The sequence below is a fragment of the Ranitomeya variabilis genome, chromosome 3 (genome assembly GCF_051348905.1).
Source record: "Ranitomeya variabilis isolate aRanVar5 chromosome 3, aRanVar5.hap1, whole genome shotgun sequence".
NCBI lineage: Eukaryota > Metazoa > Chordata > Amphibia > Anura > Dendrobatidae > Ranitomeya > Ranitomeya variabilis.
This window is the reverse complement of record NC_135234.1, coordinates 13,482,442-13,498,139: the sequence shown is the minus strand read 5'-3', so window position 1 is coordinate 13,498,139 and position 15,698 is coordinate 13,482,442. Positions and strand designations below refer to the sequence as shown.

The 15,698-nt window shown below is 52.6% G+C and overlaps 1 protein-coding gene across 2 annotated transcripts; it reads right to left on the bottom strand.

Moving 5' to 3' along the window:
* Positions 1 to 2,173: 2,173 nt before the first annotated feature.
* QTRT2 (queuine tRNA-ribosyltransferase accessory subunit 2) lies at positions 2,174 to 15,643 on the bottom strand. 2 transcript variants are annotated; one of them, XM_077293700.1, is made up of 9 exons: positions 15,486 to 15,643; positions 15,171 to 15,387; positions 11,839 to 11,894; positions 8,661 to 8,737; positions 8,132 to 8,341; positions 7,836 to 8,035; positions 7,250 to 7,419; positions 3,362 to 3,473; positions 2,174 to 3,138 (listed from the first exon to the last, which is right to left on the bottom strand). In XM_077293700.1, the coding sequence occupies exons 2-9, from the start codon at positions 15,371 to 15,373 to the stop codon at positions 2,907 to 2,909; spliced, it is 1,260 nt and encodes a 419-aa protein (XP_077149815.1). In that variant the 5' UTR covers positions 15,374 to 15,387; positions 15,486 to 15,643; the 3' UTR covers positions 2,174 to 2,906. The 2 variants fall into 2 exon arrangements, with proteins under 2 accessions (XP_077149815.1, XP_077149816.1); XM_077293701.1 differs by having other exon boundaries at positions 7,268 to 7,419.
* Between the last annotated feature and the right edge of the window lie 55 nt (positions 15,644 to 15,698).

Below are 15,698 nucleotides of genomic sequence, written 5' to 3'. Positions count from 1 at the left end.
GGTTACTTATCGGTTTAAGACCTGTAGGACGACCCATGGTCACTTATCGGTTTAGGACCTGTAGGACGACAACATGGTCACTTATCGGTTTAGAACCTGCAGGTCAACCCGTGGTCACTTATCAATATAGGACCTGCAGGACGACCCGTGGTCACTTATCGGTTTAGGACCTGTAGGACGACAACATGGTCACTTATCGGTTTAGAACCTGCAGGTCAACCCGTGGTCACTTATCAATATAGGACCTGCAGGACGACCCGTGGTCACTTATCGGTTTAGGACCTGCAGGATGACCCGTCATCATGTAACGGTTTAGGACCTGCAGGACCACCCATGGTCACATCAGTTTAGGACCTGAAGGATGACCCGTGGTCACTTATCAGTTTAGGACGGTCCGTGGTCCCATATCTGTGCAGGTCCGTGGTCCAGAGCAGCAGATTCTTCGGAGGAGAGTGTAAGCTGCTCGTTCTATAGTGTCTGGATTACTTTAGAGGGTCTGATCTTGGGTCTATATTAGTTTAAGGGGGTTGGAACTGGGGGTCTTTCGAATGATTGAGTTCTCGTCTGCTCTGTATTAGTTTTAACACTTAGTTACACATTCTATATTAGTTTAGGGGGTTGTGGTCTAAGTTTTGGGCCAAGTAGTTTAAATGCGTCAAGGAATCAATTGAAGATGAGCCCCGTTCATGGCAACCTGTCGAGGAAATGAGCCTTCCATGATTTTGGAATATGGTCAGGTCAAAGCTCATGAATTAGGCATTTCATTCGGCGCAGTTTCCAGTATCACTCATGATGTTTTGATGATGTTCAGTTCCTGGTTCGGTGCCACGAATGTTGACGACTGAGCAAAAAACATGTCGCCCGCAATTTAGCCAAGAAAATTTAGACCTGCTTAAGAAAATCCAGGAGGCATCTATTCTAGAAACATGGCTCCTTCACCATGATCCTGAGACCAAATAATGGAGGCACAAGGGGTCATTAACTCCAGAGACATTTTGTGTCCAGCAGTCAGCTGGAAAGATGGTGGCAACTAGGGTTGAGCGACTTTTGCTTTTTTAGGATCGAGTCAGGTTTCGTGAAACCCGACTGTCTCGAAAGTCGGATCATGTGAAATCGGCCGATTATTGTGCAAAGTCGGGGGGCCGACCGAAACACGAAACCCAATGCAAGTCAATGGGGATATTTTTTCTTCTTCTTCTCTCTCTCTCCCGTCCCTGCAAGGTTTGTGTTTCACTGTGGAAATCGCTATATCCCAAACGTTAACATGGCGGTTTTACCCCGTGACGCCGCACAAAGCGAGCCGGAACCCATGTCATCACGCTGCACACACTCCTTCATTGGCTTAAAAAATGGCAGGGAAAGCGTCATGCAAAACGCGACTTTGGCGTGAAGATCGCCGACCGTGTGGCCGATCCCACACTGGGGTCGGGTTTCACGAAACCCGACTTTGCCAAAAGTCGGCGACTTTTGAAAATGACCGATCCGTTTCGCTCAACCCTAGTGGCAACTGTTTTTGTGATACTTCTTTAATGGCCGTCAGCTCGATCTCCAGCCATGGCGACTTGATGGATAAACGCTGTGTAGGAAGATGGATCTTGTCTAAGCCTAGATAGGTCCACCACGGTCTTCTCCAGCCTTATCTTGACAGTATGAAGCCATTAGATTGCTGGTCATCCTCTTCACCTTGTTCCTTCTGTTCTTCTTACCTTGATGTCCTTCTCCAGTGACTGCTCTCTTCGTATGATGAGTCCACAGTAGGTAAGTCGTAGCTTGGTGACTTTTGGATACACAAGGCGTTTTATGGCTAGTCAAGCCCCAGAAGACCATTACTGGAGACACCTCTGCTTTAACAATGAGGGCATGAGGCACAGAGAAACGCTAGGGAAAGTTGTCAGCCAATGTGTCGCTGTTTCACGACAATGCACCAGCCCACAAATCTTGCAAATCACAAGCTGCTATCAGGGAATGCTGCTCCATGGAGCTTCACCACTCACCCGACAGTCCAGACCCGGCTGCCAGAAATCACTTTATTTCACAACCTGAAGACAATAGAAGTCAGAGAAGCAATAACAGGGATCTTACGGCAGCGAGAAGTCTCCTTCTATTCGGAGAACATATGATCAATGGAGAAGCGTGGTGAAATCTCGGAGGATCAAATTAAAAGTCGTGAGGCCAATTTTCTAAAAAAAAGTTTATTTTCATATTCAGATAAATTAATGAAAACCCCTCGTACAGACATGGGGGCAGGACAAGGGTGTGAAAAGGCGGAGGGAAAAGTTTTGCTCAGGGCCCATGGTCTCCTCGATCCCTCGCTGCACCCAGAATCCAATGAGGCCGAGATGCCGATGGATGTTTGAAACATTTCTGATTTTAAATGAACATCTTTAGAACTACAGAGAAGCTCCGGATGCCACAACTGGGTTTTGGATCCTTTTTGCTGTTTCGTCTGTTTCTTGGACGCGGTTCCTCATCGTCAGTTTCATTCCATTCACACACGAGAAGTGGGAAGCGCAGATGTAGCAGAGCTGAGCTTGTCAGGAGTACTAAGGATGAACGCGTCAGATGTGGCCTCTGCTGGGTAAGAAGGTGTAGAGGAGCCAAAGCAACAGATCTGATGAGGAGGAACGTCCCAGATGCAGCAGAGACACGTTTGTAAGGAGTAACGGAAATCCCCATGAAGAGGCGCCCAATACCCAAACCGTCACCAGCAGATGTGTGTATGGGTCCCTCAATGACAGGATTGCTGCAGTACATAGAACGGTGAGATCTACACCCCCGGCAGCAGAGAGTCCTCCTTTACAGACCCGACCAATGCAGAATTATTCACACCCGGGGAGCAGCAGTTAGAAAATCCCCTGTTTGCGTCCGTTTTATTATATTGGTACAGCAGCGTCATAACCCGGATCTCAGGACGATTGTCTCCGGATCATCTGCTTCAGGTCGGAGAACTTCCCGTCACTCATCGCTTGACGCACCGATTGGAAGAAGCTGAAGTATTGCTGGAAGTTGTGCATCATGAGGAGGATCCCGGCCAGTAGCTCCTTGGCGGTCAGGAGGTGATGGACGTAGGCGCGGCTGTGGTGGCGGCAGCAGTAACACGTGCAGCCCTCTAGGAGAGGCCCGAAGTCTTCACGAAACCTGAGAGACGAGGAAACGTTTAGATTTATTTCATCCAAAGTCTGAAGGTCTCTATTATCACCGCTTGCTGTCGCCGAATATGAACGGTCAGGTGTGAAGTGTATCATCAGGTGCAGACCGTCACTGTCATTGTACGGTGATTAGACATTGGCGTGTCACGTGTGCGGCGCGGTGGTGTCACGTGTGCGGCGCGGTGGTGTCACGTGGGCGAGGAGACACGCACCGTTTCTCCTTCAGGCAGATCTCGAAGGAGGTGACGTTGGAGCCGTCAGTCTCTGGATCCTCGGATGTCTCCTCATTCTTCTCCCCATTACTCGGCTCCTCCTGATCTAAGACTGGAAGAAAGAAAATCGCGGTCACAGAGAAAATACTGCAAATGCCAAACGTGGCGCCATTATCATATAATGAGGTGCTGTTATACTACAGTGGTGGAGACCGGGCCGTTATATTAGTGTAATGGTGGAGTAGAGGTCGGGCCGTTATCTTAGTGTTATGGTGGAGTAGAGGCCGGGCCGTTATATTACTGTAAGGGCGGAGTAGAGGCCGGGCCGTTATATTAGTGTAATGGTGGAGCAGAGGCCGGGCCGTTATATTAGTGTAATGGTGGAGTAGAGGCCGGGCCTTTATATTAGTGTTATGGTGGAGTAGAGGCCGGGCCGTTATATTAGTGTTATGGTGGAGTAGAGGCCGGGCCGTTATATTAGTGTAATGGTGGAGTAGAGGCCGGGCCGTGATATTAGTGTAATGGCGGAGTAGAGGCCGGGCCGTGATATTAGTGTAATGGCGGAGTAGAGGCCGGGCCGTGATATTAGTGTAATGGTGGAGTAGAGGCCGGGCCGTGATATTAGTGTAATGGTGGAGTAGAGGCCGGGCCGTTATATTAGCGTAATGGTGGAGTAGAGGCCGGGCCGTGATATTAGTGTAATGGCGGAGTAGAGGCCGGGCCGTGATATTAGTGTAATGGCGGAGTAGAGGCCGGGCCGTGATATTAGTGTAATGGAGGAGTAGAGGCCGGGCCGTTATATTAGTGTTATGGCGGAGTAGAGGCCGGGCCGTTATATTAGTGTTATGGCGGAGTAGAGGCCGGGCCGTGATATTAGTGTAATGGAGGAGTAGAGGCCGGGCCGTTATATTAGTGTAATGGTGGAGTAGAGGCCGGGCCGTTATATTAGTGTAATGGCGGAGTAGAGGCCGGGCCGTGATATTAGTGTAATGGTGGAGTAGAGGCCGGGCCGTGATATTAGTGTAATGGTGGAGTAGAGGCCGGGCCGTGATATTAGTGTAATGGTGGAGTAGAGGCCGGGCCGTTATATTAGTGTAATGGAGGAGTAGAGGCTGGGCCGTTATATTAGTGTTATGGCGGAGTAGAGGCCGGGCCGTTATATTACAGTGGACGATTCTTACAGACAGATCCTACATCACAGACAACCCTGACGGACACACAACGGCCGTGAGGTCGGGGGCCGATAAGGATCTCTGGCACCGCTGATAATCCGGGGAGTCATGTACACGAAATTGGAAGAAAACACTGGAGGAGTCTCCTGGAGGGTCCAGATTTGAGGGACATAATTCCTCCAAAAATGGAGTGCGGTGTTGGAACGTGGCGAGACCTGTAAGGGTGGTGGCACCTGGAGGCGACTATGCGTCTATTGGGGGACGGTCCTCTGAGGGACAATAAGACCAGAGGGGTCCGCCGTGCTGTTAGTGGTGTAAGCTCAGCAGGTGCATTAGAAAACACTGTGGTGACCCCCCATCTGGTGTCATGTGGAGGACGGTCATCCTGGTGCCTCCAAGGACAGACTCCACTTTGTCCACCTCCAGACTTTGGCCGATCGTTCAGCCGGCAGCCATCTTGCCTGTCTCTCACCTGGCAGAGTGCTCTCGTGTCCTCTATGAGAAAGCCTCTGCCAGAATGTCTGCCGGCAGCTCATCTCAAGGAGAACAATGTGATCAGGAATCGGACATGCATGGAGGGTGCGACGTTGGGGCGTATCGGCATTTTGGGCCGCCCTGCACAGTACCGCACTGACGTCTGCTTGGAAGGCGTTATCCAGGGCACCTATTGTGTCCACGGCCTCCTGACGAAACCCCCCATGGAGGGGAAATGCATCTTGTGACAATGTGTGGACTGGCGTTTTGTTTTTCTTTTTTAACACGATCTTTTACTTTGTTTCCGTGGGGATTATTACTATATTGATCTATATCCTCGGTGAGGAGTCTTCACGCATTAGGCTACTTTCACACTAGCGTCGTACTCTGCCCGTCGCAGTGTGTCGGGCCGAAGTACTGACGCTAGCAGTGAATGCGCCGCACAACGGGGGCAGCGGATGCATTTTTCCAGCGCATCCGCCGCCCCATTGTGATGTGCGGGGAGGTGGGGGCGGAGTTCTGGCCACGTATGCGCGGTCGGAAATGGCGGACCGTCGGCACAAAAAATGTTACATGTAACGTTTTTTGCAGCCGACGGTCCGCCACAACACGGCGCAACCGTCACATGACGGTTGCGACATGTGGCAAAGCGTCGCTAATGCAAATCAATGGTGGAAAAACGCATCCTGCAAGCACTTTTGCAGGATGCGTTTTTCAAACCAAACGACGCATAGCGACGTGCAGTGCATGACGCTAGTGTGAAAGTAGCCTTAGTAGGGTTCTTATTAGGGAGAGACATTTATGGTGCGGCCCCCACAGGGGCAGACACCACACTGCGGGATCACTGGGGGCCGCGGAGCCGTCTCCCCGTCTTCTTTACGCTCGGTACCATGTGAATTGGTTTTCTGATCATTCGGAGATTATTGATACAGATGTTTCTTTAGGGGAGATGATACTTTTGTAAACTGCATAAATACTCCAGGGGATTCACTCGCTACTTTACCCCAAAACATCGCTGTAACGTCTAGAAGGGACGATTTATCGCACTGAAATTTGGACTGTAGATAAGTTGGTCCATGAGAAACAGACGTTATAAAGCCGGTGTTGTAAATGTCCAATCACGCCGGCGCGGCCGCTCCATATGCAGGAGGTCTGGGGTCGTAGCCTGAATGTCTCGCAGTATGTTCTCTCAGAGCCCCTGTAATGATCGCAGCTTGTTACTGTGCACCCGACACTGCAAAGGGCCGTGAAGAAAAAAAAATATGGCGCTGTTAAGTCAGGCGGTGTTGGTGGCCACAGTCCGTCAGTCATCAAAGACCACCGCCACGCAGGAAGGCGAGCACCGGACCTAGACCACCGACACGCAGGAAGGCGAGCACCGCACATAGACCACCGCCACGCAGGAAGGCGAGCACCGGACCTAGACCACCGACACGCAGGAAGGCGAGCACCGCACATAGACCACCGACACGCAGGAAGGCGAGCATTGCACATAGACCACCGACACACAGGAAGGCGAGCACTGCACATAGACCACCGACACGCAGGAAGGCGAGCACCGCACATAGACCACCGACACGCAGGAAGGCGAGCACCGCACATAGACCACCGACACGCAGGAAGGAGAGCACTGCACATAGACCACTGACACGCAGGAGGGAGAGCACTGCACATAGACCACTGACACGCAGGAGGGAGAGCACTGCACATAGACCACTGACACGCAGGAAGGCGAGCACTGCACATAGACCACCGACACACAGGAAGGAGAGCACTGCACATAGACCACCGACACGCAGGAAGGCGAGCACTAGACCAAGACCACCGACACGCAGGAAGGAGAGCACTGCACATAGACCACCGACACACAGGAAGTGGAGCACTGCACATAGACCACCGACACGCAGGAAGGAGAGCACCACACATAGACCACGGACACGTGGGAAGGCGAGTACCGTACACAGACCACCGACACACAGGAAGGGGAGCAGCAAGTCTCTCTAGTAATGGAGACGACCGGCAAGTCAGTGAGACCACTCGGGTGAGGAGGTTTCTTGTCACTGAGCTTCCTTGCACTCTCACTCTAAGTATGTACAGCCCAAATTTCAGTACGGTCGACCGTCTCTTTTAAAATTTACTGCAATTTTTTCCAGGTAAAGCAGCGAGTGGATCACCCTGTATGATGGAGTAATCCCCCAGTTGGCATGTGACATGGACAGAGATGAAGTGCGAGCACATTTACCACGGTGCTGAGCTTCACCTGCGGTCTCGGGGTCCGGCTGGTATTGGTGGGTGAAGCACAGGGCGCAGCCTCTCTCTGTCACTTCATACGGGAAAGTGCTGTCAAACAGATCCACGCCGCGCTCAATGCAGTCCATAACCTGATCCGGCCGCCCCATGCCATGGATCACCCTGGAGAAGGTGAAAGGAAGAGTTAATGTAGGAGAGTATTAGTCACTATAAGGAAAAGAGAGGAAACCAGAAGCGACATTGCTCCAGATGATCAGGCGGATTTCTGATACGGAGCTCCGACTCCCGAAAGTTACATAACACAATTCCACCAGCAGCCGCCACTAGGGGGAGCTCAGGAGCCTACTGCAGACGGTGTGCGCTGGCACTGAACTCCCCCTGGTGGCCGCTGCCGGTATAATCCTAGATGACTTTACACCAGACGGGATTCCGAGTTCTGCATCTCAAATACGAAGAAATGTATTAAGATTTGTTTTCAAGATCTCTGCCTGCTGTCACTGAACGTGGTTATCAGAGACTGAGAGCACAAAGAGCAGAGGGTTTGCTGCAGGCTGCACTGTGATGTGCCGACTGCTCACCGCGGCTTGTCCTCTGGTAACTCCGCCGTGACCGCGGCGATCAGGCTCAGCTTGGCCTCGGGGTTCGCACTGGGCCCCTGGAATCCGTCCAGCAGGAAGCCGCTCACGGGTCTCTTGGCCGTCTCTCGCGCGGATCTCAGTCTCTCCTCCTGGAGGTCTCCTCCCTCGATGGCTCCAATCACAACCTTCTGCTTCAGAGCCTGGAAACAAGCCGCTGGTTACAGGTGATCCCTTTAAGAAGGGGTCATTGACCACGTGTTCCCCTGTGCCCGATCCTCCGCTCCCCTTATACTGACCTCGCTCTCAGACATCAGCTTCAGACATTCATCCAGAAACGCCAGAGATCGGTCCACGGACTTCTTCGCCCTCTTCCTGGAGCAGCCGTCGGCCATCGCCTCCCCGTCACACAAGCACTGGATCCAGTCCGCACCCAGGGCGCTCTGCAAGGAGATGAACTTCTGGGGCGTCAGCTCCAACCGCCCCCCGGAACCCCAGACTGACACGGTCTATGGAGGGGAGAGAAGATCAAGAAACAGGAGGCACAGGATGAACGGTCAATGTTGTAACATGTTCAATATCTCTGCTGGCAGTCAGGGAATGCGAGCTTCTACTTTACATTTGAAGGCTGAAAATACAGTTTACTTCTCACAGCTGTGGGTTTGTTACAATTGTGTCCAGTCTACACAATCTTCTATGCCGCAGCCTAGACTCCAAGCTGTCACATTCGCCTTACGGCGGACAGTCTAAGCAGGACACAACTGTAGCAGACCCTCAGCTGCGAGAAGTGTTGAATTAGGACAAGTTTAGACCTCTGGATGAACTTACCTTGTTGGTGTTAAATCCGGGGGCGGCCGGAGCGACGGGGTCGTGTATTGAGCAATAGAGCAAAGTGTCTGATAAACCTACAAGAGAAACACAAGACGACGAGAACCGTTATTGGGGTCACATCCTGCTTCACATCATCACCCCGACCACACAGGATGTCACCAGACACGGGGGGCGGAGAACACCGGAGACCCCAAATGTCAGCACTGCAAGACAACAGCAGTCTGCACATCACAAGATAGGTAGATAATATACAGTTGTGCTCAAAGGTTTACACACCCGGCAGAATTTTTGCTTTCTTGGCCTTTCTTCAGATAATATGAATGTTAACACCAAAACTTTTCCTCCACTCATGGATAGTGGTTGGGTGAAGCCATTAAGGCCGGCGTCACACTAGCGAGTTTTACGGACGTATTAGCGCATAAACTACGTCCGTAAAATTCGCATTACACACGGCCCAATGATTCCCTATGTCCCAGCTCCTATCAGCCGTATATTACGCATCCGTAATATACGGTCTTGTACGGCCGTACAAAATCCCAGCATGCTGCGTTTGTCACCGTATAGCGCAAAAAAAATCGCCAATGAAAGTCTATGGGGGCGAGAAAAATACGGATTCCACACGGACCAGCAGTGTGACTTGCGAGAAATACGCAGCGGTGTTAGTGAAAAGTCGGTAATTCAATTGCCGGCTTCTCATTTCTCCTGCACAAACCCGACAGGATATGAGACATGATTACATACAGTAAACCATCTCATATCCCCTTTTTTTTGCATATTTCACACTACTAATGTTAGTAGTGTGTATGTGCAAAATTTGGGCGCTGTGGCTGCTAAAATAAAGGGTTAAATGGTGGAAAAAATTGGCGTGGGCTCCCGCGCAATTTTCTCCGCCAGAGGGGTAAAGCCAGTGACTGAGGGCAGATATTAATAGCCAGGAGAGGGTCCATGGTTATTGCCCCCCCCCCCCCCCGTGGCTAAAAACATCTGCCCCCAGCCACCCCAGAAAAGGCACATCTGGAAGATGCGCCTATTCTGGCACTTGGCCACTCCCTGTAGCGGTGGGATATGGGGTAATGAAGGGTTAATGTCACCTTGCTATTGTAAGGTGACATTAAGCCAGATTAATAATGGAGAGGCGTCAATTATGTCACCTATCCATTATTAATCCAATTGTATGAAAGGGTTAAAAAAACACACACACACATGATTTAAAAGTATTTTAATGAAATAAACACAGCGGTTGTTTTAATATTTTATTGCTCTCTCAATCCACCTGAAGACCCTCGCTCTGAAAAACAATAAACCAACAATATACATACCTTCAGATGATCTGTCACGTCCCATGAAGTAAATCCATCTGAAGGGGTTAAATCATTTTACAGCCAGGAGCTGTGCTAATGCACTCACTCGTGCCTGTAAACCCCGGGTGCTGAAAGGAAAGCTGGGTGATCTGTACTTACCTTGAGTTGCGGTGAGGCGCCCTCTGGTGGATGTTCTCATGAACTGGAGCCTTGGAAAAGTTCCCACGCTCGAGTTCATATGAGGACATCCACCAGAGGGCGCCTCACCGCGACTCAAGGTAACTACAGATCACCCAGCTTTCCTTTCAGCACCCGGGGTTTACAGGCACGAGCGAGTGCATTAGCACAGCTCCTGGCTGTAAAATGATTTAACCCCTTCAGATGGATTACCTCGTTGGACGTGATCTGACATCAGAGGGTATGTATATTGTTGGTTTATTATTTTGCCAAGCGAGGGTCTTCAGGTGGATTGAGAGAGCAATAAAATATTAAAACAACCTGTGTGTTTATTTCATTAAAATACTTTTTAATAATGTGTGTGTGTGTGTGTGTTTTTTAACCCTTTCAAACAATTGGATTAATAATGGATAGGTGACATAATTGACGCCTCTCCATTATTAATCTGGCTTAATGTCACCTTCCAATAGCAAGGTGGCATTAACCCTTCATTACCCCATATCCCACCGCTACAGGGAGTGGGAAGAGAGTGGCCAAGTGCCAGAATAGGCGCATCTTCCAGATGTGCCTTTTCTGGGGTGGCTGGGGGCAGATGTTTTTAGCCACGGGGGGGGGGCAATAACCATGGACCCTCTCTAGGCTATTAATATCTGCCCTCAGTCACCGGCTTTACCACTGTGGCGGAGAAAATTGCGCGGGAGCCCACGCCAATTTTTTCCGCCATTTAACCCTTTATTTTAGCAGCTACAGCCCCCAAATTTTGCACATACACACTACTAACATTAGTAGTGTGGAATATGCAAAAAAAAGGGGGATATGAGATGGTTTACTGTATGTAATCATGTCTCATATCCTGTCGGGTTTGTGAAGGAGAAATGAAAAGCCGGCAATTGATTTACCGACTTTTCACAGATATCGCGCTGAATTAAATATAAATACAGAAAAAAAAATATATATATATATATATATATATATATATATATATATATATATATATATATATATATATATATATATATATACACACATACACTGTACGGATGCCATACGGATTACATACGGAGGATGCCATGCGCAAAATACGCTGACACACCCTGCCTACGGATGACATACGGATCACTATTTTGGGGACTTTTCTGCGTATTACGGCCGTAAAAAACGGACAGTATTTACATACGCTGAGTGTGAGGCCGGCCTTATTGTCAGACTCCTGTGTTTTCTCTTCATAAATCATAATGCATCATTCAGCCGGGGTATGTAAACTTTTGAGCACAATGATATATGATCGATAGATTAGATAGAAGGGGAGGAAAAGAAGAATGGGAAGGGGAGGAAAAGAAGAAAGGGAAGGGGAGGAAAAGAAGAAAGGGAAGGGGAGGAAAAGAAGAATGGGAAGGGGAGGAAAAGAAGAAAGGGAAGGGGAGGAAAAGAAGAAAGGGAAGGGGAGGAAAAGAAGAAAGGGAAGGGGAGGAAAAGAAGGGGAAAAAAGGAAGGAGAAAATAAGGAAGGGGAGGGGGAAAAAGGAAGGCAGGAAAAGAAGGAGAAGGGAGGAAAAGAAGAAAGGGAAGTGGAGGAAAGGCACAAACTTCAGATTTTATAACTACAGGCAGGTTTGGTATCAGCAGCTCATCCCATCACTCACTTTATTAGGACTTTAGCTATGGACAGACGGTTACAGCAGGTAGAGGAGAGCTCACCTGCAAACTTCCCGATCCCCTCCTTATATTCCTCCAGGACTTCCTGATGTTCTGCCCTGCAAAAAAGTCACACCCTGAGGACCTGCGCTTACATTACTGCCATGTAATCAGTCCTCTCCTGACATCATCTGTGCTGCTGGGGCCCCGCTGCCCTCTCCTGACATCCTCTGTGCTGCTGGGGGCCCCGCTGCCCTCTCCTGACATCCTCTGTGCTGCTGGGGCCCCCGCTGCTCTCTCCTGACATCCTCTGTACTGCTGGGGCCCCTGCTGCTCTCTCCTGACATCCTCTGTACTGCTGGGGGCCCCGCTGCCCTCTCCTGACATCCTCTGTGCTGCTCCTCTCCTGACATCCTCTGTGCTGCTGGCGCTGCCCTCTCCTGACATCCTCTGTGCTGCTCCTCTCCTGACATCCTCTGTGCTTCCCTCTCCTGACATCCTCTGCGCTGCTCCTCTCCTGACATCCTCTGTGCTGCTCCTCTCCTGACATCCTCTGTGCTGCTGGCGCTGCCCTCTCCTGACATCCTCTGTGCTGCTGGCGCTGCCCTCTCCTGACATCCTCTGTGCTGCTCCTCTCCAGTCATCCTCTGTGCTGCTCCTCTCCAGTCCTGACATCCTCTGCGCTGCTCCTCTCCAGTCCTGACATCCTCTGCGCTGCTCCTCTCCAGTCCTGACATCCTCTGCGCTGCTCCTCTCCAGTCCTGACATCCTCTGCGCTGCTCCTCTCCTGACATCCTCTGCGCTGCTCCTCTCCTGACATCCTCTGCGCTGCTCCTCTCCTGACATCCTCTGCGCTGCTCCTCTCCTGACATCCTCTGCGCTGCTCCTCTCCTGACATCCTCTGCGCTGCTCCTCTCCTGACATCCTCTGTGCTGCTCCTCTCCAGTCCTGACATCCTCTGCGCTGCCCCTCTCCTGACATCCTCTGTGCTGCCCTCTCCTGACATCCTCTGTGCTGCTCCTCTCCTGACATCCTCTGCGCTGCTCCTCTCCTGACATCCTCTGCGCTGCTCCTCTCCTGACATCCTCTGCGCTGCTCCTCTCCTGACATCCTCTGCGCTGCTCCTCTCCTGACATCCTCTGCGCTGCTCCTCTCCTGACATCCTCTGCGCTGCTCCTCTCCTGACATCCTCTGCGCTGCTCCTCTCCTGACATCCTCTGCGCTGCCCTCTCCTGACATCCTCTGCGCTGCTCCTCTCCTGACATCCTCTGCGCTGCTCCTCTCCTGACATCCTCTGCGCTGCTCCTCTCCTGACATCCTCTGCGCTGCTCCTCTCCTGACATCCTCTGCGCTGCTCCTCTCCTGACATCCTCTGCGCTGCTCCTCTCCTGACATCCTCTGCGCTGCCCTCTCCTGACATCCTCTGCGCTGCTCCTCTCCTGACATCCTCTGCGCTGCTCCTCTCCTGACATCCTCTGCGCTGCTCCTCTCCTGACATCCTCTGCGCTGCTCCTCTCCTGACATCCTCTGCGCTGCTCCTCTCCTGACATCCTCTGCGCTGCTCCTCTCCTGACATCCTCTGCGCTGCTCCTCTCCTGACATCCTCTGCGCTGCTCCTCTCCTGACATCCTCTGCGCTGCTCCTCTCCTGACATCCTCTGCGCTGCTCCTCTCCTGACATCCTCTGCGCTGCTCCTCTCCTGACATCCTCTGCGCTGCTCCTCTCCTGACATCCTCTGCGCTGCTCCTCTCCTGACATCCTCTGCGCTGCTCCTCTCCTGACATCCTCTGCGCTGCTCCTCTCCTGACATCCTCTGCGCTGCTCCTCTCCTGACATCCTCTGCGCTGCTCCTCTCCTGACATCCTCTGCGCTGCTCCTCTCCTGACATCCTCTGCGCTGCTCTCTCCTGACATCCTCTGTACTGCTGGGGCCCCTGCTGCCCTCTCCTGACATCCTCTGTACTGCTGGGGGCCCCGCTGCCCTCTCCTGACATCCTCTGTGCTGCTCCTCTCCTGACATCCTCTGTGCTGCCTTCTCCTGACATCCTCTGTGCTGCTGGCGCTGCCCTCTCCTGACATCCTCTGTGCTGCTCCTCTCCTGACATCCTCTGTGCTTCCCTCTCCTGACATCCTCTGCGCTGCTCCTCTCCTGACATCCTCTGTGCTGCTCCTCTCCTGACATCCTCTGTGCTGCTGGCGCTGCCCTCTCCTGACATCCTCTGTGCTGCTCCTCTCCAGTCCTGACATCCTCTGTGCTGCTCCTCTCCAGTCCTGACATCCTCTGCGCTGCTCCTCTCCAGTCCTGACATCCTCTGCGCTGCTCCTCTCCTGACATCCTCTGCGCTGCTCCTCTCCTGACATCCTCTGCGCTGCTCCTCTCCCGACATCCTCTGCGCTGCTCCTCTCCCGACATCCTCTGTGCTGCTCCTCTCCCGACATCCTCTGTGCTGCCCTCTCCTGACATCCTCTGTGCTGCCCTCTCCTGACATCCTCTGTGCTGCCCTCTCCTGACATCCTCTGCGCTGCCCTCTCCTGACATCCTCTGCGCTGCTCCACTCCTGACATCCTCTGCGCTGCTCCTCTCCTGACATCCTCTGCGCTGCTCCTCTCCTGACATCCTCTGCGCTGCTCCTCTCCTGACATCCTCTGCGCTGCTCCTCTCCTGACATCCTCTGCGCTGCTCTCTCCTGACATCCTCTGCGCTGCTCCTCTCCTGACATCCTCTGCGCTGCTCCTCTCCTGACATCCTCTGCGCTGCTCCTCTCCTGACATCCTCTGCGCTGCTCCTCTCCTGACATCCTCTGCGCTGCTCCTCTCCTGACATCCTCTGCGCTGCTCCTCTCCTGACATCCTCTGCGCTGCTCCTCTCCTGACATCCTCTGCGCTGCTCCTCTCCTGACATCCTCTGCGCTGCTCCTCTCCTGACATCCTCTGCGCTGCTCCTCTCCTGACATCCTCTGCGCTGCTCCTCTCCTGACATCCTCTGCGCTGCTCCTCTCCTGACATCCTCTGCGCTGCTCCTCTCCTGACATCCTCTGCGCTGCTCCTCTCCTGACATCCTCTGCGCTGCTCCTCTCCTGACATCCTCTGCGCTGCTCCTCTCCTGACATCCTCTGCGCTGCTCCTCTCCTGACATCCTCTGCGCTGCTCCTCTCTCTTACATCCTCTGCGCTGCTCCTCTCCTGACATCCTCTGCGCTGCTCCTCTCCTGACATCCTCTGCGCTGCTCCTCTCCTGACATCCTCTGCGCTGCTCCTCTCCTGACATCCTCTGCGCTGCTCCTCTCCTGACATCCTCTGCGCTGCTCCTCTCCTGACATCCTCTGCGCTGCTCCTCTCCTGACATCCTCTGCGCTGCTCCTCTCCTGACATCCTCTGTGCTGCTCCTCTCTCTTACAGGGTGCTCAGGGTGACGTGGGTCACGGGTGGGACGCCGGCGATGCTCCGCAGGGTGTCGTGGGTGAGGTGCGGGGCGGACGCCGTCCGTGTGTACAGCAGGCAGCCCGGGACTTCCAGCGTCTTCTCTCCGGTCCGGCCCAGGCTGCTGATGACCCCGAGGCGAGCGCCGCCCGTCACAGCACCGATCGTCAGCTTCATCATCACACGGCGGGCGACTGTCAGGAGAAAAGACACATCCGGGGGAATCACGTGGAGGACATGCTGGTACTTGTAGTCCTGGAGCTCTGGTCCTGCTGAGGCTGCAATTACTCACCGCGACCTTCCGGAGACAAATCAGGCCTTATAAAGGGTTAACACAACAGACTGGTGCAGCGAGGGTTAACGAGAGCAGACAAGAATGACCAATGAACACACACGGGATCATGTGAGGAAGGAAACGCGCGGACTTTCTTCATCACTAGCGGGCCAATCAGCTCTCGCGACGTCATCACTCATCGCCGAGCTTTTCCAAGTCATGTGACTCTGC

Excerpts from the sequence above, each read along its gene's own strand:
- QTRT2 (XM_077293700.1), bottom strand. The coding sequence starts at position 15,373 with ATGATGAAGCTGACGATCGGTGCTGTGACGGGCGGCGCTCGCCTCGGG. Across the intron at positions 8,036-8,131 it reads AGCTGATGTCTGAGAGCGAG|GCTCTGAAGCAGAAGGTTGT; the intron begins GTCAGTATAAGG and ends GCTTGTTTCCAG. Across the intron at positions 7,420-7,835 it reads TTACCAGAGGACAAGCCGCG|GGTGATCCATGGCATGGGGC; the intron begins GTGAGCAGTCGG and ends CACCTTCTCCAG.